The sequence below is a fragment of the Lemur catta genome, chromosome 20 (assembly GCF_020740605.2).
Source record: "Lemur catta isolate mLemCat1 chromosome 20, mLemCat1.pri, whole genome shotgun sequence".
In the NCBI taxonomy this organism is placed as follows: Eukaryota; Metazoa; Chordata; class Mammalia; order Primates; family Lemuridae; genus Lemur; species Lemur catta.
The window spans coordinates 13,619,480-13,641,305 of NC_059147.1; the positions used below are offsets into that span (position 1 = coordinate 13,619,480).

Here is a 21,826-nt window from a genome sequence, read left to right on the forward strand (position 1 = left end):
TAACTGAAGTGTCTATGCCATTTCTAAATTAAATTAAATCTAAAAGCATCCAGCTTTTCATATAAGATGACCTAGAACCTGTAGACAATACCATTATATTATAAAGCATTGTTTTGTTCCCCTTTTCTGAAGGTATTCATACCGTCTGTATATTAAGCCTCTTTGATTTTCATCAAAAGTAAGTGATGTGCCAGTTTTAAAATATATTCATTCACAAATTGGTATTTTCTCTTTGCTTTGACCACTGGCAGGCTCCATGCTAAATTTTCAATCTTCTGCCAGCTGGAGAGGCACTAGTACATTCTTAGGTAGTAATCTCATCCCTAGCTTTATTCTGGTCTATTCTTTTTATGTCCTCCCATCTGCCCAGATTTCTTCAACTTTTAATTTTATAATTATATGTTTTTATCACCGCCAAGCCTCTCTGGAACAAAATAGGGAAGAGATTTTATTTTCTTTTAGCTTTTTCGAGACAGAGTCTCTCTCTGTCGCTTGGGCTAAAGTGCCGTGGTGTCAGCCTAGCTCACAGCGACCTCAAACTCCTGGGCTCAAGCAATTCTCCTGCCTCAGCCTCCTGAGTAGCTGGGATTGCAGGTGTGTGCCACCATGCCCGGCTAATTTCTTCTATTTTTAGTAGAGATGGGGGTCTCAAACTCCTGACCTCAAGAGATCCTCCTGCCTCAGCCTCCCAGAGTACTAGGATTATAAGTGTGAGCTACTGCACCTGGCCTAGGAATAGATTTTAGAATATTATTATAAAAATACAAGCTATTCAGTGATGATCACTGAAGGATTTTCATCAAAAGAAGTGAAGTACAGTTTTTCAATGTCTTTATTCACAAATCAGTATAATATTGGTCAGTTTGAATGTTACCTGTATGATAAAACAGATTATGAAAAGTATCATATTTACAACGAGAGCGTTATTTTATATAACTGTGTCATTGAATATGCAACTCCTGCAATAATAATTTAATGGATCCAACTCTATGCTCTGAACAGACCAATTTTATGATTCTCCTAAAAAGTATTGACTTGGGTATAGTTTCTTGGTGCCTCTTTACGTGATCCAAGGCTTAAGAAAAAAAAATCCCTGGAAACTAGCAGTTGGAATCAGGCCTCACCAGGATCGCAGAGAGGCAGGAGTGGAAAAAAGGACACCAGACATGACACCTAGCATTCTCAACCACTGTGCCATGTGCTTGACTTCAGAGCACCAGGCAGTCAAGATCAAGCGTGGAGCCATGTACGTCTATGTCCTGTCACATCTCAAATGCCCACAACTGCTACATTTAGCAGAATATGGCGACGAGGGGGGATATTGTGGAGGGGGAAAGAATCAGTCCCAACAATTAACATTATATGAACATCTCTAAGTTTTTAATACCAAGGATTAATTTATAAAATGCAAGTTTATAGACAGAAGGTGTAGAGTGAGCCACTAACTGAAATGTGTGCAACATAGTCAAGGAACTGCTGTGCGTACAAAATCACATACATCTTATTTATCTCTAATTTTAAAATAATTCATTTTCTTGTTGGGTATACAAGTGAGCAGTGGAGAAAGTGGTGCATCTGCAATACCTGAAATTAAAAAAAAATAAAATTAAAATAATCACAAGGGCATGGATTTGAGTCAGTTTAAAAATGGTCAAGATTAGATGGTGGATCATGGGCCCCCCTCACTCCCTCTGTCCCCCATTAAGTACAGAAGCAGAATATGCAAGACAGGACATGAGGGGTACAGACTGGAGGCACGGGGGGGACTCCAAAGTAATCAGTCAGCAGAGAGGATTGAATGGAGGTATGTTGTTAATTTTTCTAGCGTGTAAAAATAAGCTGACGACTCACCTGCTGGTGCTAAGGATTTCAATGCTTCCAAAAGATGTGGGCTAGAGAATTTTATTAGGCACCGGAGGGGTTCTTCTCTCTCAGCCAAGATGCTTCCATTTCTGAACTTCGTTTCAAGCTGTTAACAAATATATATATATATATATATATTTTTTTTTTTTTAAAGAGGGAGAGAGGGAAAGAATGCGGAAGAGAGACAAATATATTTATAAGTGACTATTAAATATATTAGTTGGAATGGCAAAATATAAAATCAGATCACACATTTCATTAATTCTTTTATTTCTGTTAATCTCATTTTAATTCTTGTCATCAAGAAATACAGGGATTAACAGGGTAGAGACCATTCAATTTGTTAACTGCAAACCTAGAGGGCAACCAGTTTATTAAACAATATCCCACACAAAGTGCCAGCGTGCATGGTGCCTGACGCAGAAAAGGTATTGAATGTCAGTTCTGCCCTTAGATGCTCTTTACAGTTAGTGGAAAACTAGTGCTACCTTTTGCAATCTACCATATCAATGTAAAAATACCACATCTTTTGAGTTATTGCTAAGATTTCTTTTTAACTTCTTATTATGGAAGATTTTAAATATACACAAAAGTAAGGAGCACAGTATGAGTCCCACATGCACATCACCCAGCTGAGATAATTGTCAGCTCGCGGCCAGTCTCGTTTCACCTGTTATCCTCCATTCCCTCCCATTCCCTACTGCCCACCCCCACTGGACTATTCTGAAGGAAATCCATGATACCAATACATTCTCCCTGTAAATATTTCAGTGTGTATCAAAGAGATGTGAAAGGACTCTTTAAAAACTGGACCCCAGTACCATTACCATACCTAAAACAATTCCTTAATATCTGTTCCCAAGTAGCCAAGTGATGGTACTTTAATAGGTACTTGGCTATTTAGATTCTAAATTTCAATTTTTTTTTTTAACTTAGTGATCCCTCAAATTTAGAGGCAGTAGGCTGAAATATTTGGTGGATGAGTAATGTGTGCGGCTAACTCAAATGGTTCAGAATAAAGAAAGAGAGAAAGCAAATGTGGCAAAATGTTAACAATTGGTGAGTTGACGCAAAGAGAAGTGGATGTTCATTGTACTATTCTTGCTGAAGGTTTGATTGACATTTTTCTTTTCTTTGTTTCTTTCTTTCTTTTTGTTTTTGTTTTTTTAGACAGGGTCTCACTCTGTCCCCCCAGGCTGCTGTAGTGCCGCGGTGTCATCATAGCTCACTGAAGCTTCAAACTCCCGGGCTTAAGCACTCTTCCCACCTCAGCCTACTGAGTAGCTGGGACTACAGGCGTGCACCACCGTGGCCAGCTAATTTTTTTATTTTTTTGTAGAGACAGGGTCTCACTATGTTGCCCAGGCTGGTCCCAAACTCCTGGTCTCAAGCAATCCTCCCACCTTGGCCTCCCTTGACAGTTTTCAAAATAGAAAAGGTAGAGAAAAATTAGTTGCAGGGATGAATAAATGTGCATCTTGACTTACAGAATAAAGCCATTCTAAGATGTGTAAAGGGAAGTTCTGCAAATCAAACTCCTGTATCCATCTTCTGTGTCCTGGACCAGTGGCTCTCCAGCTTTAGTGTACAGAATCAGCTTGAGGGCTTGTGAGAACAGATTGGTGGGCACCATGTTCCCTGATCCAGTAGGACTAGGGTGGGGCCAAGAATCTGCATTTCTCACCCATTCCCAAGTGATACTGATACTGCTAGTGCAAGTGATACTGATACTGCTAGTGCAGGGACCACACTTTGAGAACCACTCTTAGATTCAGAGGTGTTTAAAGGATTGGGGTTAATATCTGCCATTAAGGGAACCCAACTTGAAAGGTGTCAGTCACTTTCTCCCACTAAAAACAAATCAAACCAGGCCGGGCGCGGTGGCTCACGCCTGTAATCCTAGCTCTGGGAGGCCGAGGCGGGTGGATCGCTCGAGGTCAGGAGTTCGAGACCAGCCTGAGCAAGAGTGAGACCCCGTCTCTACCAAAAATAGAAAGAAATTATCTGGCCAACTAAAAATATATATACAAAAAAATTAGCCGGGCATGGTGGCTCATGCCTGTAGTCCCAGCTACTCGGGAGGCTGAGGCAGTAGGATCGCTTAAGCCCAGGAGTCTGAGGTTGCTGTGAGCTAGGCTGATGCCACGGCACTCACTCTAGCCTGGGCAACAAAGTGAGACTCTGTCTCAAAAGAAAAAAAAAAAAAAAAACAAACAAATCAAACCAAACAGGTTTTGGGCCAAAGGGAGCATATCAATGGCAGATTCAGAGTGTCACCTGTAGCTGTAGAAAAGGCTAAACAGAAAGAATTTTATTAGAGGGTTTGAGAGGAGGAGGGTGTTACGAGTATGAGCATGGACTCAGATTAGAGCGATGATAATATATATAAACCTCAAGTTTTTCTAATGGTGGCAATGGGCTTGCTTAAACACCCGTAGCACCCACCTGGCCTTCCCGGTAGGCAGTGGCATACTTCTGGAAAGAGCTACTTTTGTAGTAGTGTCTAGGTTACTGGTTTTTCTCCATGTGATGCCAACTGGGCTATGCAAGACTTATTTATTCATTCTTTTATTCAACAAGTATTTATGAACACCTCCTATGTGCCAAGTACCGTTCTAGGTGCAGATCGGCTAGAAAGGCATCACCTACAATTTTTTTCCCCTCAAATATACACATCACAGCCGGTTATACATTACTAAATTAACATATCAGATGAAATGAAAAGGCAAATCCACAATTTCAAAGATCTCCTTTGTTAACAGGGGAACCTATACTACAATAAAGAGGTCCACTTAACTCAAAAATTTATTATATAAAATTGAAGTGATAAATGAAAAAGGAACAGTTTTTTAGTCTTGTTTTCCACTTACAGCTTTTTTTTTTAATGTCGGTAACTTATAGTTAATGTTTGTTACAATGTCCTACCTTATATTGTGCAAATTCTAGCTGTGGTTGAGGATGGTCACCAAAAGTTTCTTGAGTTACTCTTTGGACTCTCTCTTTTTCTATTGCGTTTTCATGAATGATCCTTGAATCCACTATAGGTGGAAGATTTCAAATAAAACAGATGTTAGGAATATATTTTATCCTTAAAACTATCCTCCTTTCATTCCTAACCTTTCAAACTGTATAACTTAAAAATAATGTTTACTGTTTCTTCTCTTGATTGTAATAATTTCTTATTGTAGAAAAGTTGGGAAGTACATGCTTATAAAAGAGAAAATAAAAAATCACCCATTATTCTAACACCTAGAGATAAGTACTGTTAACATTTTAGTATATTTCTGTCTAGTTCTTTTTACAATAAGCAAAACTAAAGATCCATATGTGTATACGTGTGTGTGTGTGTGTGTGTGTATGTGTGTATATTTTATTTTGCCAGTATTGGACTTGAACTTCCTGGGCTCAAGCAATCCTCCTGCCTCAACCTAACAACTATTAGCACGTGCCACTATGCCCATCTAATTTTTCTTATTTTTTGTAGAGATGTGGTCTCGCTATATTGCTTATGCTGGCTGTATTTTTTAAAACTGGGATCATAAAATACATATAATTTTGTATCCTACTTTTTAATTTCTTTCTTTCTTTCTTTTTTTTTTTTTGAGGCAGGGTCTTGCTTTGTCACCCAGGCTGCAGTGGCATGATCATAGCTCACTGTAGCATGATATTCCTGTCAAGGAATTGTCCTGTCTTAACTTCCTCAGTTGCTGGGACGACAGGTGCATGCCCCCTTGCCTGGCTAATTTTTAGAAAAATTTTAAAGATTTTTGTAGAGACTGGGCTATGTTGCCCAGGCTGGTCTTGAACCCCTAGCCTCAAGTGATCCTCCCACCTCAGCCTCCCAAAGCCCAAAGCACTGGGATTGCTGGCATGCGCCATTATGCCTGGCCTTGCTTTCTTTAACATGAAATCAACAGCATAAATCATAAAAATGTTTAGTTTATAACTGCTGTACCATTTCATTTTATTGCCAAATCACTACTAGAAGATAGGAAACTTTTCATTTTTTGTTAAGTTTATATTGCACCCCACCACTTTTATGAACTTTCTAATTCACTTTAGTAGTTCTATACCCTTTTCTCTTGGGTTTTCTAGGAGTGACTCATGTCATCTGTGAGTAGCAGTATAGTCACAATCTTGCTTATTCAAGAAGTTTATCCAGCCCATTAAGAGCACCTTAATCTGGATCTTGGGATCCAGGTTCAGACACCCAAATTTCACTTCTCGTGCTGCCATGCCTAGTTGTGTCACTTTGCCTACAGAGTTAGCAATCCTCCCTGAAACCTAGTTTCCTGATGAATAGTGTTTATTGATGGCACTACTGTGAAGATTAAGGAAATAATTATATAAACATCTTAGCATGGTGATTGTCACAAAAGAAATGCTCAACAAATATTAGCTAATTTTTGTTATTGTTTTGTTGTTTATTGTCATTCTAGTAAATTCTAAAGGAGACCTATGGTAGCTTAGCTTTTCTCCTTCAACAGATATTTAATTTTCAATTTTTCTTAAAGCAGTAAATAGTTTTGAATTAGGATCCCAGTACATATATGTTTTACTGAGTGACAGCAATCTATAAGGGAATAGTGTACTTCCAAAATTCAGTTTTATATTTTATATTAAAACACACATACTATTTACATGTAGCCCAAGGCTTCTTTCTTGTAGAGGTGTTGTAGAGTTGTGAGTTTCAAAGTTCTAGGGAAAAAAGAAGAAAAAAGTGAATGTCTTACTAATTTGGTAAATCTTGAAGTATAGATATTAACTGGTTTTAGTACATAAAAGTATGGAAAATATTTTTTCTGATAAAGAGACATTCGAGGCCACATCCTGGTGGAGTTGGGCATTTCTCCTAGAGCAGGATGTTGACAGGAGGCTGCTGTCCCTGCAGCATGGCTGTTTTGTTTGAGGAGCTCTGTACTTTGTTATCATAAAGATGGATCTGGAAGAATATAGATGGTGAGTGCAAAAGCTAGAGGAATCAAAGGCAGGATTTGCAATGTGATGTTTCAGCTTCACAGCTGTATCTTTATAACCCGAAAAAACAGATTTTTTTTAACAATAGCTTTCCTACTGTAATTCTGAATCTCTTGGATCCCTTCTCCCATGTTCCCCCACTGAAGCCATTGTTTTTATAATTAAGTGCTCAATAATCTGAATTTTCCTAGGCATGCAACTGTCACATTATAGCAGAACAATCTGTATCAATTCGGTGGGAGGGGGCAGCTAGGGGAGCAAATCATTATCTAACTTCTTACTGTTAGACTTTTTTCTTTAAAGAGGGACTTGCAGAGAGCCATCACTTCTTTCTACTTAGAACAGATGAAAATACATAAGTATAACATCTTTAAGGGTTCAAAGATATACACAGAGCACTAACAATCCACGTACAGGGGTCTGAACACACGAGCAGACATTTGCCATATAGAGGAAAAAACATCCCTGAGCCTGTGAGTAAGGACAGAGCCATTCTTGTCATCAGAGAGGAACAACACATCCAAATGTTTTTACAAATACATAAATTGTGGGACTTAATAAACCAATGCTTTCCCCTTTAATTCCAACTGCTATATCACCTGCTAGACTGATGGGACAGAAAAATTAATTATACTTCTCTCTGGCAAAATAGAATAATATATTTAGCTTCAAAAGATAGTGTCAAGTTATTCTAAAGAGAAAATAAATACTAACTGGAATAGCTGATTTGGAAACTGGGATCTATAACATAGACTCCAATGACTAATGAGTGGTATAAAACATAATACGATTAAAAAAAGATGATATTGAGAAATTATTTTGTTTCTTTTCATGTTAACTAATTGAGAGCTTTCTCCACACAATAATACCTAAAGTGATCTCTTGCTGGAGGTGGACTTTCTTACCTCTCGGTGGCTTCTAACTCCTGTGTAAAAGAGAAAATGAAGATTTAACTTTAAAGAGAGTCACTGATTGGCTCACCTGATTATACTGCTTAAAAACAATAGCTTTAAGAGAGTCCAGATACCGGCTTCTCAGGTCCAGTTTCACAATCTCATGGTGTTTGCTAGCAATTGTCAGTGCCTTGAAATGAAAATTAGCAAGACTATTATTAGGATTTCTGCCTCTGTGTTTATAATATTTGTCAAAGTAAAATGTAGGAGCTGCAGTCAGTGAATAGTTTCAACTTAAGAGTGAAAAGAAATCCAGAAAATTTAATTTTACAGCCTGTTACTCAGCTTCAAAAACAAAAAAGTGGTTAATGGCATTAAGTCTCATAAACGCAGTCTTGTCTACCTTTAAACAGAAAAGTGATTCTGTTTAGAGTTAGCAGTTACAATAAATCATGTTCAGACTTAGGAATAAACAATGAATCCTCAAAATGTTAATATTTTAGAATACCAGTCATCTAATACTATAATGATACTGCCACACAAACACGCAAATATGTATGCTTTAGGGAAAACATTGAAGAAAAAAGTGTGTATTAAATGTAATTTATAAAAGCTTCCTGTCATTTTGGAAACAAATTAGAAGACTGAAACAGAATTACTAGGATAAGATATTACATGGATCTAGAGAATGGAGATAAGTTTGTCTTAAGATACACACTAGAAATGAACATTAGCCTTTGGGGTAATGTTTAAACTACCCATGGCAGGGTATACTCACCTGGCTGTAAGTGGTTGAAAGACCACCCTGTGTCATGGAGGAAGAGACCCCAAATGTAAAGAAGTAGTGTTAAGTGTTAAAGGGAAAGAGAAGTGAGCATCAGTCTTTCTGACATTTCAATAACCAAGGCACTCAAATGACAAGCAAATACACCCACAGGCACCCCGCAGCTCACTTGGTCCCAACAACACAGTGCTTGCTGCTCCACCCAGCTCTGTGAGACATAGGAGTGCACAGATGACAAGCCAGGATGGCCGAGGGGCCCCACAACCAGCGGAAGTGGTAGCTCTGGAACCACTCTAAGGTGCCATTGTAGTTGTGAGTGCTAACAGTAATAGCAGCAGTCACCAGACCAATTTAAGGATGGCTTATTTTGGGGAAGGATGCCAGGAAGCCCGTGACACCAAAGGCAGAACCATAAAGAGAAGCAGGCTCTGGACAGGTCCTTATGGTACAGCAGTCTTCTTGTGCACAGAATGTGGGGAAAATGGGTACAGATGAAAATAATGTTCGTTAATAGGAAAATTAGGCCGGGCGTGGTGGCTCACATCTGTAATCCTAGCACTCTGGGAGGCCGAGGAGGGAGGATTGCTCAAGGTCAGGAGTTTGAGACCAGCCTGAGTAAGAGCAAGACCCCGTCTCTACTAAAAATAGAAATTATCTGGACAACTAAAAAATATATATAGAAAAAATTAGCCGGGTATGGTGGCGTATGCCTGTAGTCCCAGCTACTCGGGAGGCTGAGGCAGAAGGATTGCTTGAGCCCAGGAGTTTGAGGTTGCTGTGAGCTAGGCTGACGCCACAGCATTCTACTCAGGGCAATGGAGTGAAACTCTGTCTCCAAAAAAGAAAACAGGAAAATTATACAGTCATGAAAGAGCAATGAGGTATTTTCATATGTAACCACACGGAAATGTTCTATTAAGTTAAAAAAGGAAATTACAAAATCATATGTGCCACCCTGCCTTTTGTAATAAAACATCTTTTGAAAGGAAATAGCAAACTTTAGCAGTAGTTATTTTAGGTGAATGGGATAGTGAAAAGGGGTATGAAGTTTTGAAGATTAACTTTTTTTTTTGAGACAAAGTCTTGCTTTGTCACCCAGGTATCACTGCAACCTCAAACTCCTGGGCTCAGGCTATCCTCCTGCCTCAGGCCCCCAGTAGCTGGGACTGCAGGCACGCACTACCAGGCCCAGCTAATTTTTTTTTCTATTTTTGGTAGAAACAGGGTCTCACTCTTGCTAAGGCTGGTCTCGAACTCCTGACCTCAAGCAATCCTCCAGCCTCAGCCTCCCAGAGTGTTAGGATTACAGGCGTGAGCCACCATGCCCGGCTAATGGTTGTATTTTTTACGTTAAGCATGCATTACTTATAGATTAAAAGACAATAAAGAATAGTTCCAAACTAATATCTTACGGCACCTTCCCAATTATAGATAACAACATTTCCTGCTCGTAGTTTAGGGGAATATGAATTAAAAATTAATGAAGAGAGAGAGAGAGAGGGAGAGAGAGAGAGAGACGGGAGAGAAAGTAGGAGAAAAAAAAGAACAAAAAGAAAAAAATTAAAAGTGGTATTCTATATCAAAGGTTTATTGAACAGTTTAAACCTACATAGACCTTTGAGATAAGGATAATAAAATATTATAGCTTACAATAGCTTGTTCCTACCTGACCCAGAAGGGGTATGTTGCTCTTCAGCGTGGACAAAGAAGTGAAGGCGTATGGGGTCTGGGAATAATACACCACATAAGTAGGTCTGTACTGGTTTGGCTTTGTATACTGTGTTCCCCAGGCGATTCGAATCCAGACTGCATTTTCCTCAGCGTCTCGGAAGCTGACTGTTACCTTATGAAAGAAAGATTTCAGTTTCTTAATTAGTATCTCATCATGGCACCAACTGTAGGTGCTTTTTAGGGGCAAACAATGTTACTATATTTTTGCACACAGGTTGAGACCTGGCAACATTTTCTCCTACTTTTCATGACAGTGTTTTAGGAATTTTTGGGAAAATGTTTTGTGATTGTTTTATAAAGACACATTTATGCCTTGCAGAGTCTTTTGGAAGAAAAAAAAATTTTTTTTTTTTTTGAGACAGAGTCATGCTCTATTGCCTAGCCTAGAGTGCAGTGATGTCATCATAGCTCACTGCAACCTCAAACTCCTGGGCTCAAGCGATCCTCCTGCCTCAGCCTCTCAAGTAGCTGGGACTACAGGCATGTGTCACCACGCCTGGTTAATTTCTTTGATGTTTTGTGGAGACAGAGTCTCACTATATTGCCCAGGCTGGTCTTGAACTGCCGAGCTCAAGTCATCCTACTGTCTTGGCCTCCCAAAGTGCTAGGATCACAGGCGTGAGCTACTGTGCCTGGTCAGAAAAAATTTTTTAAAAAGCTACCATCAGGGTATGACATCAACATCTTTCAATAATTTCTTGAGCTTGTCCTGAAAACTCTTCCTCCACTTGGAGGAGTTTATGAAGGCAGCCTTATAAATGAGACACCTGTTTTATAATGAAGCCTTTTCAGCACCTAGTACAGACCTAGCGTGCACTATAAAGTTTAACAGTAAGATTTCTATGTAGTAATGGGCTTAAAAATATACTAACACTAATGCTTTTGTGCATTTAGCTCAGAAGCTAAAAACTACTCTAAAGGAATGTTATGTGGTGAGAATACAGGACGTTTTATTTGGTTTCCATTTTGTGGATGAAATACAGGCCTTTCTAAACTTTTAAATATGATTGCCAGTTGGTCTGGAATTTAATAGCCTGGTCCTGGATTATCAGCTCACCCTGATTCAGCTTCCCCTTGGAGCTAGGATCCTGGAAAGGAGGAACTTGAGACAGGTGCACTTGGCTTGCCCACGTCTCTTTATTTCCTCCCTCTCGGATCTTACTCCAGGAAAAGTGGGTTGTTATGGTGGTTGCTGGCACTACAAACTCTGCCCACTTTTTATCTAGCTGCTTTTCCAAATGCATTTGGTGCAGCAGACAAGGAAGGCTCCCCAGTCTGGGGCGTGCAGGTGCAGGGCTGTCTGACTTTCCCGAGTGACAAGCACAGAGCTTGGCACCGTTAGGTGCTTGGTGGGCCTCTACGGGCTTGAATGGAAGGTCTTACTCTGCATAGCTTCTTTGTTTCACATTACAAAAGCAAATACAAGCAAAATGCCTATAAAATCAAGGGTACTTCAGAGCTGCATTGACCATTACTGGAACCACTAGCCACATGTGGCTAATTAACTTAAATTCATTAGAGTTCAACAGGATTAAAAATTCAGGTGCTCAGTCACACTAGCCACCTCTCAAGTGCTCAGTAGCCACATGTGGCTACTAGTTAGCCTACTGGACGGTGCTGAAATAGAACATTTCCAGTTGGGTGCAGTGGCTCACACCTGTAAATTCAGCATTTTGGGAGACTGAGGTGGAAGCATTACTTGAAGCCAAGAGTTTAAGACCAGCCTGGACAACACAGTGGGACCCTGTCTCTATAAACATTTTTTAAAAAAATTAGCTGGGCGTCGTGGTGTGCTGCAGTTTCACCTACTCGGGAGGCTGAGGCAGGAGGGTTGCTTGAGCCCAGGAGTGTTAGGTTACAGTGAAGTATGACTGGGCCACTGCACTCTAGCCTGGGCAACAGAGCAAGACCCTGTCTCTGAGATATAAAAAATAAAAAAGAATACATCCATCAGTGCAGAGAGCTCTACTGGACATCACTGCTCTTGAGAAAGAAGCACCAGGCCCTGAATGCTGAATGGATGGGTGAGCGAAGAGGGGAAATTTTTATACTATTTAGAGTATATCTTTGATATGGAGTAGAACAGTATGGAATATTACTAACTGAATTTCTTACAAATGAAAAAACAAGATAGTAGCAAATTTTATGTGAACAGATGTCATTAAATTGAATTTCATGTAAATTCAGATGAATTTTATGCTTACATTTTTTAATGCTCTCTGAAGAACTTTCTTAAATGAACTTTTGAATTGTTTCATATCAAAAAGATCAACATCTTCACCTGTCAAAGTGGAAAAAAAAAAAAAGAAAAATTAAGGGAGCTACACTGTCTTTAATAAATACATTTGCAAAGAACCCTGAAGCTAAGCGTTTTATCTAGTTCCAGAGCCATAATGATTAAGTCACACAAATGCTGCTAGGACCTCTGACACGGCACTACCACATATATTTCTGATTTTGCTTAAATGAGTCATAAATAATCACCTCATTTTGAAAGCAAAGAGATTTAAGAGGGACATACTGCTATTCATTTTTAAATTGCCAAAATGTCAAATACAAGTATTCAAGTTAAGACAGAAAATATTACCTGGTCCTTTACTCATCTGAAAAACATCCCAAATTTTCCGGTGCCGATGATGTTGAGTATCTGAGAGGCGAGAAGGGCTTATATTACTACTTAGTATGATATCATAGAACTTTGAAGTAATGTGCTTATAAATAGATATTTTTAATAATATAAAACTGGGGAAAATAACAGTAATTCACAAATTAGGTATACAGATTTTTATTCAAAAATATAAACTTTATATGGATTAAATTTACTTCATACAAATAAAACAAATCGTAACTACTCAATTCAACTGACCTAGATAATACAGTTCTGCTTTAGCATTTATTGTTATGTTAGTTGGCCCATTTGTTCTATTTCCCCATAAGCCTGCTCCATAGAATGCCACGTCTACCCAGCATGACAAGGAATGCTGGGCTCCACGTGACTGATGGTTGCGTCAGCCGTTCCTTTGCCTGGAGACTCTTCTAGTTCCTTCCACACCTCCTTCCGCACCTCATTCTGCAATCCACTCAGAGTGGCCCACCCTGTCCACCCTACCCCGGTCGCCCTGCTTTAGTTCCTGTCAGAGGACTCATCGCTACCTGAGGTCACATTGTATACTCAGATGTTCATCTATATGTTGCCTGTCTCCCCAGTTAGATTCTTATTGAAATGAAGGACCTGTTCACTGTTGTTGTCTCCAGTCTAAACTTAACTGCCTGGCACAGAGCGAGCACTCAGTATGTCTGACGAACAAACGAATGAATAAACATATGGCATAGAAAACACCCTTCAGGAGTTACAAACGTGAGAGTACCTTAGAGTAGAAATGGGCCTAGGAAGTCAGCAAGTTCAACCCTACCCACCATCCTTCTGGCTTAAAACTGTCCCTGTGCACTGTAAGTACACATTGCCAAAACTTACAAATGATGTCTAAAAGGGCCGCGTCATTGAGACTTGCATTGTTTTCCTGAAAAAGAGGATAAATTATTTAGTAATCGTGGTGATAGGTTTGGTTCTACCCCATTTAAAGCACATTTTAGGATTAGTGAGAACAGATTATTAGCACCCTCTCAGTAATTTACTGACAACCTGTCTCGGATCTATGTCCTCTTGTTAACCAACAGGTATACCTTCTGATTCATGTCACAGTCCAGGCACTCACAACCATCCTCCCACAATTTATTCCTCATTTATTGCTTTTGAGTTTTTGGTTTTTTAAAATCAATTTTATTGAGGTGTAGTTATATATTAAACTGCACATATTTAAAGTATACAATTTGGTTAAGTTTTGACTTATGGATATAGCCATGAAACTGTCACCACAATCACAATCGTGAACATACCCACCAGTCCCCCCAAATTCTCTCGTGCCTCTTTCTTATTCCCCTTTGCACCCTTTTTTGCCTCCACCTCTCTCCCTCCCAACCCCTAGTCCTGAGGCAACCAGAGTTCATTCCTTTTATTGCTGAGTAGTAGTCCATCGTATGGATGTATCACAATTTGTTTGTCCATTTACCTGCTGATACACATTTGGGTTGTTTCCAGTTTGGGGCTATTATGAATAATGTTGCTATGACCATTAGAGTACATTTTTCATTTCTCTTGGGTAAATGCCTAGAAGGGGAACGGGCCGAATCACATGGTAAACATGCATCTTAACTTTTTAAGAAACTGCCAAACTGACTTCTAAAGTGCTGTACCTTTTTAGATTCCTACCAGCAGTGTATGAGAGCTCTAGTTTCTCCACATCCCAGCTGCCACTAATTATGATGAATCTTTTAAATTTTAGCCATTCTAATAAGTCTGTTGGGATATCTTATTGTGGTTTCAATTTGCATTTTCTAATGACTGATGATTTTGAACATCTTTTCATGTGTTTATTTGCCATCCACATGTATTTTTTGAGGAAGTGTGTGTTCAATCAAACTTTGTGCCCATTTTTTAAATTGAGTTGTTTTCTTATTTTTTTATATATTCTAGATACAATGATTTAGAAATAGTTTCTACTAGTCTGTGGCTAGTAGCTTTCTCTTAATAGTAGCTTTCAAAGAAAAGAAGTTATTTATTTTCATGAAGTACCATTTATCAATTAATTTTTCTTTTATAGATTGTGTTTTTGGTGTTGTATCTAATCTAATTCAAGGTCACAAAGACTTTCTCCTGTTTTCTTCTACATGTTTTATAGTTTTAGGTATGACATTTGGGTATTGGATGCATTTTTGAGTTAATTTTTCCTTTTTTTTTTTTTTTTGAGACAGAGTCTTACTCTGTTGCCTGGGCTACAGTGCTGTAGCATCAGCCTAGCTCACAGCAACCTCGAACTCCTAGGCTCAAGCAATCCTCCTGCCTCAGCCTCCTGAGTAGCTGGGACTACAGGCATGTGCCACCATGCCTGGCTAATTTTTTTCCATATATATTTTTAGATGTACATATGATTTCTTTCTATTTTTAGTAGAGACGGGGTCTGGCTCTTGCTCAGGCTGGTCTCGAACTCCTGAGCTCAAACAATCTGCCCGCCTCGGCCTTCCAGAGTGCTAGGATTACAGGCATGAGCCACTGCACCCGGCCTTGAGTTAATTTTTTTATATGGTCTGGGGATGGATTGAAGTTCATTTTTTGGAATATGGGTATCCAATTATTGCAGCACCAGTTGTTGAACAAGATTATCCTTTTTTCACAGAATTGCTTTTTGTAGCTTTGTAAAAAATCAGTTAACCATATAATATGGGGGTCTACTTCTGGACCCTGTTCTGTTGCCTTGATTTATTTGTTTGCCAACACCGTCCCGCTATGGTTTGAATGTGCCCCCCAAAGGAATCCCCAATTCAAGAGTGTTTAGAGGTGGGGCCTTTAAGAGGCGATTAGGTCATTAGGATTCTGCCCTCATGAGTGTATTAATGCCGTTATCACGACAGTGGGTTCCTGACAAAAGGATGTTTGGCTCCTTTTGCCAGTTCGAACATGTGGTTGTGCCCGGTCATACGTGTGTTCTCACACTCTCACATGTGCATGTGCTCTCTTGCCATGTTATAAAGCAGCAAGAAGGTCCTCACCAGATTTGGGCCTCTAGACCTTGAACTTCTCAGCCTCTAGAACTGTAAGAAATAACTTTCTTTCCTTTATAAATTACGCAGTCTGTGGTATTCTGTTATAGCAACACAAAATGGACTCAGATACCCCCTGTCTTGATGACACTGGCTTTATAAGTCATTTTGAATTCAGGTAGTCTTAGTTCTCCAGCTTTTATCTTTTTCAAGCTTATTTTAACTATTAGGGGCCTTTCACATTTACATATAAATTTCAGAATCAATCTGGGAAAAACTGAGATCTTAACAACATCAAGACTTCTGATGTGTGAACAACACAGTCTCTCTTCATTTATTTAGGTCTTCTTTAATTTTTCTCAGCAGCATTTTCTAGGTTTGGTATGTAGGTTTTACACATCTTTTGTCAGCTGTAGGCCTAAGTATTTCATACTTTTTGATGCTATCATAAATTATATAAATATATATATATCCCTACAATCTTGCTAAGCCTATTGGTTCTAGTTCCTTTTTTTCCTGTAAATTCCATTAGAGTTTTTACGTAGATGACCATGCCACCTGCGAATAAAAACAGTTTTACTTCTTCCCTTCCAATCTAGATGGCTTTTATTTTATTCTTGCCTGACTGCACCAGCAAGAACTTCCAATACAACACTGAACAGAAGTGGCAAGAGTAGACATTGTTGCTTTATTCCTGATTTTAAAGGGAAGGCATTCAGTTCTTCACATTAGGCAGGATGTTAGTTATAGGATTTTTGTATTAATACATACCCTTTATCAGTTCTATTTCTCATTTGCTAAGTTTTCTTAAGGAGTAGATGTTGTATTTCATCAGATGCTTTTCCTGTGTCTATAATGATGATCATATATATTTTTAATTTACTAATATGATGAATTAGAATGATTGATTTTCAAATGTCGAACCAACCTTGCACTCCTAAGATGAACTCCATTTGGTCATAATGTATTATTCTTTAATATATTGGATTTGATTTGCTAAAATTTTGTTGGGAACAATTATATCAATGTTTGTAAGAGATAATGACATGTGCTTTTCTTTTCTTGTAATGTATTTTTCTGGTTTTGTTGTGAGGAGAATGCTGGCCCTACAGAGTGAGTTGGGAAATATTCCCTTCTCTTTGCTTTTCTGGAAGAGTATATGGAATTCAAAGTAGTCAGATTTCCACTTTCTCTATTCTACTAATTCAATGACCATTTGTTCTGTTTTCCAGCATCCTAAATTTTGTTGCTATCTGTTATCTGCTGTAGTCTCCTTTTTTCTTTGGCCTTGGGGATTTATGCTTAAAAAATAATCCTTTATTGCTATTTTATCAGGTTTTCACAGAGTGTAACAAAAATTCCTGTTTAATTTGCCATATTTTACAGGAAAATGTTGAACTATGATTATAAATATAAGGCTGGGCACAGTGGTTCACGCCTATAATCCTAACACTCTGGGAGGCTAAGGTAGGAGGATTGCTTGAAGCCAGGAGTTTGAGACCAGCCTGAGAAAGAGTGAGACCTTGTCTCTACAAAAAAATAGAAAAATTAGCTAGGTGTGGTGGCACGTGTTTATAGTCCCAGCTAATCGGGAGGCTGAGGCAGGAGGATTGCTTGAGCCCAGCTGTTTGAGGCTGCAGTGAGCTATGATTGGGCCACTGCACTCTAGTCCGGGCAACAGAGTGAGACTCTGTCTCATTAGAAAAAAAAAAGTTCATTTACACTTACGTTCATGAAAAGACATCACTGAGAGTGAAAAGGCAAACACAGATTGGGAGAAAATATTCACAATACATTTATCTGACAAAGCACTTAATCAGATTATATGAAGAATTGTAACTCAGTAAGAAAGACAATCCAGTAGCAAAATGGGCATATAATTAAACAGACAACACAAATGAGAATATCCAAATGACTAATAAACACATGAAATAATTCTTCACATCATTTGTCATCAGGGAAATGCAAATTAAACTACAGTGAAAAATCTCTACCTACCTACCAGAGGGCTAAAATGAGAAGGATGGAAAAATATCAACTATGACAAGGACATGGAGCTGAACTTTCATACATTGGTGGTGGGAGTGCAATGTTGTGCAACTCCCTGTGAAAACGGTCTGGTGTTATCTACCAAAGCGCAGTATGCTTGTTCTCACTGATGCAAAGATTCCACTCCATACTGCTGTTGAGTATGAACTGGAAAAACCCCTTTGGAAAACTCTTTGGTGTTATCTACTAAAGCTGAGTATATGCACATCCTAGAAAATAGCAATTCCACCGTTACGTTATTTGCCAAACAGAAATGAGTACATACATTCATCAAAAGGTAAGTACATAGTGTTCACAGCAGTACTAATAGCCAAACACTTAAAATTACCAAAATGCTCATAAACAGTAGATAAATGACTCATGTATTTACATAATGGAATTCAACAATGCCAGTGAACAACCTACTACGTGCAACAATGTGGCTGAATATCACAACCTTAAGGTTGAGTGAAAGAAGCCAGATACAAAAAACCATAAGGTATGATTTCACTTATGTCAAGTACAAAAGCAGGCAAAACTAATCTATGTTGTTAGAAGTCAGCGTAGTTGGTACCGTTGGGGTAGGGAACAATAGCAATGGTAATGTTTCTAGATCTGGGTATTGGTTTCATGGGTGTGTTCAGTTTGTGAAAATACATATATTTAGACAATAACTTTTCTGCAAGAATTTTATATTTAAATGAAAAGTTGTGTTTTTGGTTTTTTTTTAATATTTAGTGTGTATAGCAGTGTGCATAGTAAAAAGTGAAATACTTCTCTTTCTTACCACCATGCTCCCTAGGCCAGCCATATTTAACAGTCTGCTATGCATCCTAGACTTCTACACCAGGGTGTCTCAGCCTTGGCACCTTTGACATTTTGGGTTAGATAATTCTATGTTGTGGAGGGCTGTCTTAGGATGTTAAGGAGCATCTCTGGCCCTCTACCCAGTAGAAGCCAGTAGCAACCCCCCCCCCACAGTACTGACAACCAAAAACGTCTTTAGACATTGTCAAATGTCTCACATGGGACAAAATTGCTTCAGCTGAGAACATAGAGCTCCAGCTCTACATAGAAATATTTATATGTATGTATGTTATGTAGTTTCTTTTAATGTTGTATACAAAGATCTAGATTATTTTGTTATTGGATATATCATTATTTATCCAGTCTCCTACATACAGTTGTTCCAATTTTTTGTTTTAAAAACAACGCTACAGTTGACATCTTTATTTAAATATAAATATGTCAATAGGTATCTGAAAATCAAATACATAAATATTCATATTTATATATTAAATGTAAGTATATATGAAAATTTTATAAATATATAAATATTTATAAGTTATAGGATTATTTATATATACCTCCTTATTTTTTTATTATTTTCTCAGTATAAACTTCCAGAAGTGGAATTGCTAGGTCAAAAAGTATGATTGAAGGAAGGGTACACTGGAATATAGGAATTCTTTGTACTACACGTGGAACTTTTCTGAGAATCTGAAAACATATTACAACAAAAAGCAAATAAGTAAATAAATACACTCAAAAGAGAGAGTGTTTCTTTTTTCACAACTTTGCCAACATGTGTTATCTTTTCATCTTTGATAATTGGCTAGGTTAAAAATATAAGGAAAAAATACTGCTCATTATTTTAATTTGCATTGATTTTTTTTCTCTCATGGTATTCACTTTTTCCTTCTTATTGATTTGTAAACACTCTTTCCAAGTTGAGAAAGCCAATTAAACATTCGCTACACTACAGTAATACACAGCCCTCATCACTTCACAGTTTAGCAGCTTACATCCCTTTTGGACTTAGAAGAAAGAAAAACCCAAAGGGTTAGCACGCTGTTCAAGACTAATCACTTGTAACATTGTTACCTCACACAGCTCAACTAAGTGCTGAACCACAGATTCCTTTCTCTGCCGGAAATTTACAGTCTGCAGTTGATTTTCAGACAAAAAATCCCACGCTTTTAGGATTGTTGTCATTTCAGTCATGGGGATTTTCAAGATGGTCCTCTTGATAAACTCGGCAACAGTCTCATCCATCTCTTTGGCACTTTAATGAAACAAAAACAGCACAACAAAGTATTAACCAAATACAACATTTTTCAGCCTATTTTTTAAGCTGGGATTTTGATTTGTAAGTCAAACACCCAAATGTTTACCTTTTTGAGCCACTTTGCAAACAGTTTCAGCATGAAGATTTAATTATTTTGTCCTTAAGCTGTATACAAATATTTAGATATATTTTGGAGCAGGGGTCCCCAACATTTTTGGCACCAGGGACCGGATTCATGGAAGACAGTTTTTTCACAGGGGAGGGGGAGGCGAAGCTGGTGGGGAGGGAGGCAGAGCTCAGGCGGTGATGCGGCCAATGAGTGGCTGTGAATACAGATGAAGCTTCCCTTGCTAGCCTGGCGCTCGCCTCCTGCTGTGCAACCCAGTTCCTGAGTTTCATGGAAGATAATTGTTCCACAGAGGCGGCTTAGGGGGCGGCGGCGGAGCTCGGGCAGTGATGCGCCCGGGTTCCTAACAGGCCACAGACTGGTCCGCGGCCCGGGGATTGGGGACCACAAGAACTTAATAAATGCTTGTGGAATGAGTGACTATATACTCTCTCTAAGCAGTAGGCCTGCGGAGATAACCTGGGCAGGATTAAGTCAGTGAAACATTAAACCAACACTTTTTTTTTGAGACAGAGTCTCACTCTGTCACCCCAGGTAGAGTGCCGTGGCATCATCGTAGCTCACAGCAACCTCAAACTCCTGGGCCCAGGCGATCCTCCTGCCTCAGCCTCCCGAGCAGCTGGGACTATAGGCGTGCGCCACGACGCCCAACTAATTTTTTCTATGTATTTTAATTGTCTGGCTAATTTCTTTATATTTTTAGTAGAGACGGGGGTCTCGCTCTTGCTCAGGCTGATCTCAAACTCCTGACCTCGGGCGATCCTCTCGCCTCGGCCTCCCAGGGTGCTGGGATTACAGGCGTGAGCCACCGCGCCCGGCCAAACCAACACTTTTCACAACAGTTGGGGTTGGGGTAGCCGTTAAAATGAAGATTAAATTGGAGGGAGGGCGCATATAGGGTTTGAGATGTAGCATTCTGGGTAAGGTTTGCAGAACCCCATTCTAAAGAAATCTGGGAGGGTGTGCCCAATTTCACCAATAAAGTCGGGAAGCCCTATGATAAACGTTTCCCCTGTGACTATTTTTAAACCTTCTTTGTACTTCCCGGCGCTTTGGTACAGAGCGTGGCACAAAGACACACTCGCTGAACGCATGACAAAGAAGGGCCTGTAGACACACACCGCTGCAGAGTGGAACAGGCAGCATAAGGAATAACTCGACAGGTGCAGAGACCAAAAAGGAAGGAAGCCGAGATGAGCTCAAGACCAAAACAAAACCCCAGTTGTGGGCAACGGGGCAACCTGAGGCTCTGAGAACCCAGCAGCCAGTCGCCTGACGACCCGACACGCTCTCGCGCAGACGCGCGTCCGCGTAAGTTCGGCCCCGCCCCACCACGGGCGGAAGTGACGTCACGGCCGCCCCAGCGTCTCCGCCCGCTCTCGCCTCACCGTCTACCGTAGTTCCCCCCCACCCCGAGAGCTAGCGCCGATCCTCCGCCTTAGGACGCGCGCCAGTCACGAAAACGGGGCCTCAGAGACGTGGGATCTGGCTCCCTCAAGGTTCCCGCCACCCTGCGGGCCCCAATCCCATACGGCCGAGGACTCCCTTACCGGCCCACATCTCCAGCCTCTCACTCCTCAGCAGCTGTTCCCGCCCGCCGCGTCTTCGAAGCCACCAATTGCAGTGCCCGCCGCCTCCAGGCTCCGCCCCCCGGAGGCCAATGCTTGGACTGTGCCTTGCGCACAGGGGTCCCCTGGAGGGAGCGACGGAAGTGAAACTCGCCGAGACCCAGCGTCACTCTCCTCAGCAGAGAAGGT

The 21,826-nt window shown here is 39.8% G+C and overlaps 1 protein-coding gene across 1 annotated transcript; it reads right to left on the bottom strand.

The window, feature by feature from the left end:
• Window positions 1–859: 859 nt before the first annotated feature.
• On the bottom strand, window positions 860–21,799 carry CENPN (centromere protein N). The gene is made up of 11 exons (XM_045533290.1): window positions 21,620–21,799; window positions 19,759–19,939; window positions 13,724–13,769; window positions 12,836–12,895; window positions 12,453–12,529; window positions 10,184–10,360; window positions 7,822–7,923; window positions 6,498–6,561; window positions 4,789–4,901; window positions 1,852–1,969; window positions 860–1,584 (listed from the first exon to the last, which is right to left on the bottom strand). Exons 2-11 carry the CDS (start codon window positions 19,927–19,929, stop codon window positions 1,502–1,504), a joined length of 1,011 nt encoding a protein of 336 aa, XP_045389246.1. The 5' UTR covers window positions 19,930–19,939; window positions 21,620–21,799; the 3' UTR covers window positions 860–1,501.
• Between the last annotated feature and the right edge of the window lie 27 nt (window positions 21,800–21,826).

What these genes read in the sequence shown, in the direction of transcription:
- CENPN (XM_045533290.1), bottom strand. Translation starts at nt 19,929, where the DNA reads ATGGATGAGACTGTTGCCGAGTTTATCAAGAGGACCATCTTGAAAATC. An exon ending in TTCAGAGAGCATTAAAAAAT is followed by an intron (nt 10,361 to 12,452) that starts GTAAGCATAAAA and finishes TTCTTTCATAAG; the next exon opens with GTAACAGTCAGCTTCCGAGA. An exon ending in CCTTGGGCTACATGTAAATA is followed by an intron (nt 4,902 to 6,497) that starts GTATGTGTGTTT and finishes TTCCACCTATAG; the next exon opens with TGGATTCAAGGATCATTCAT.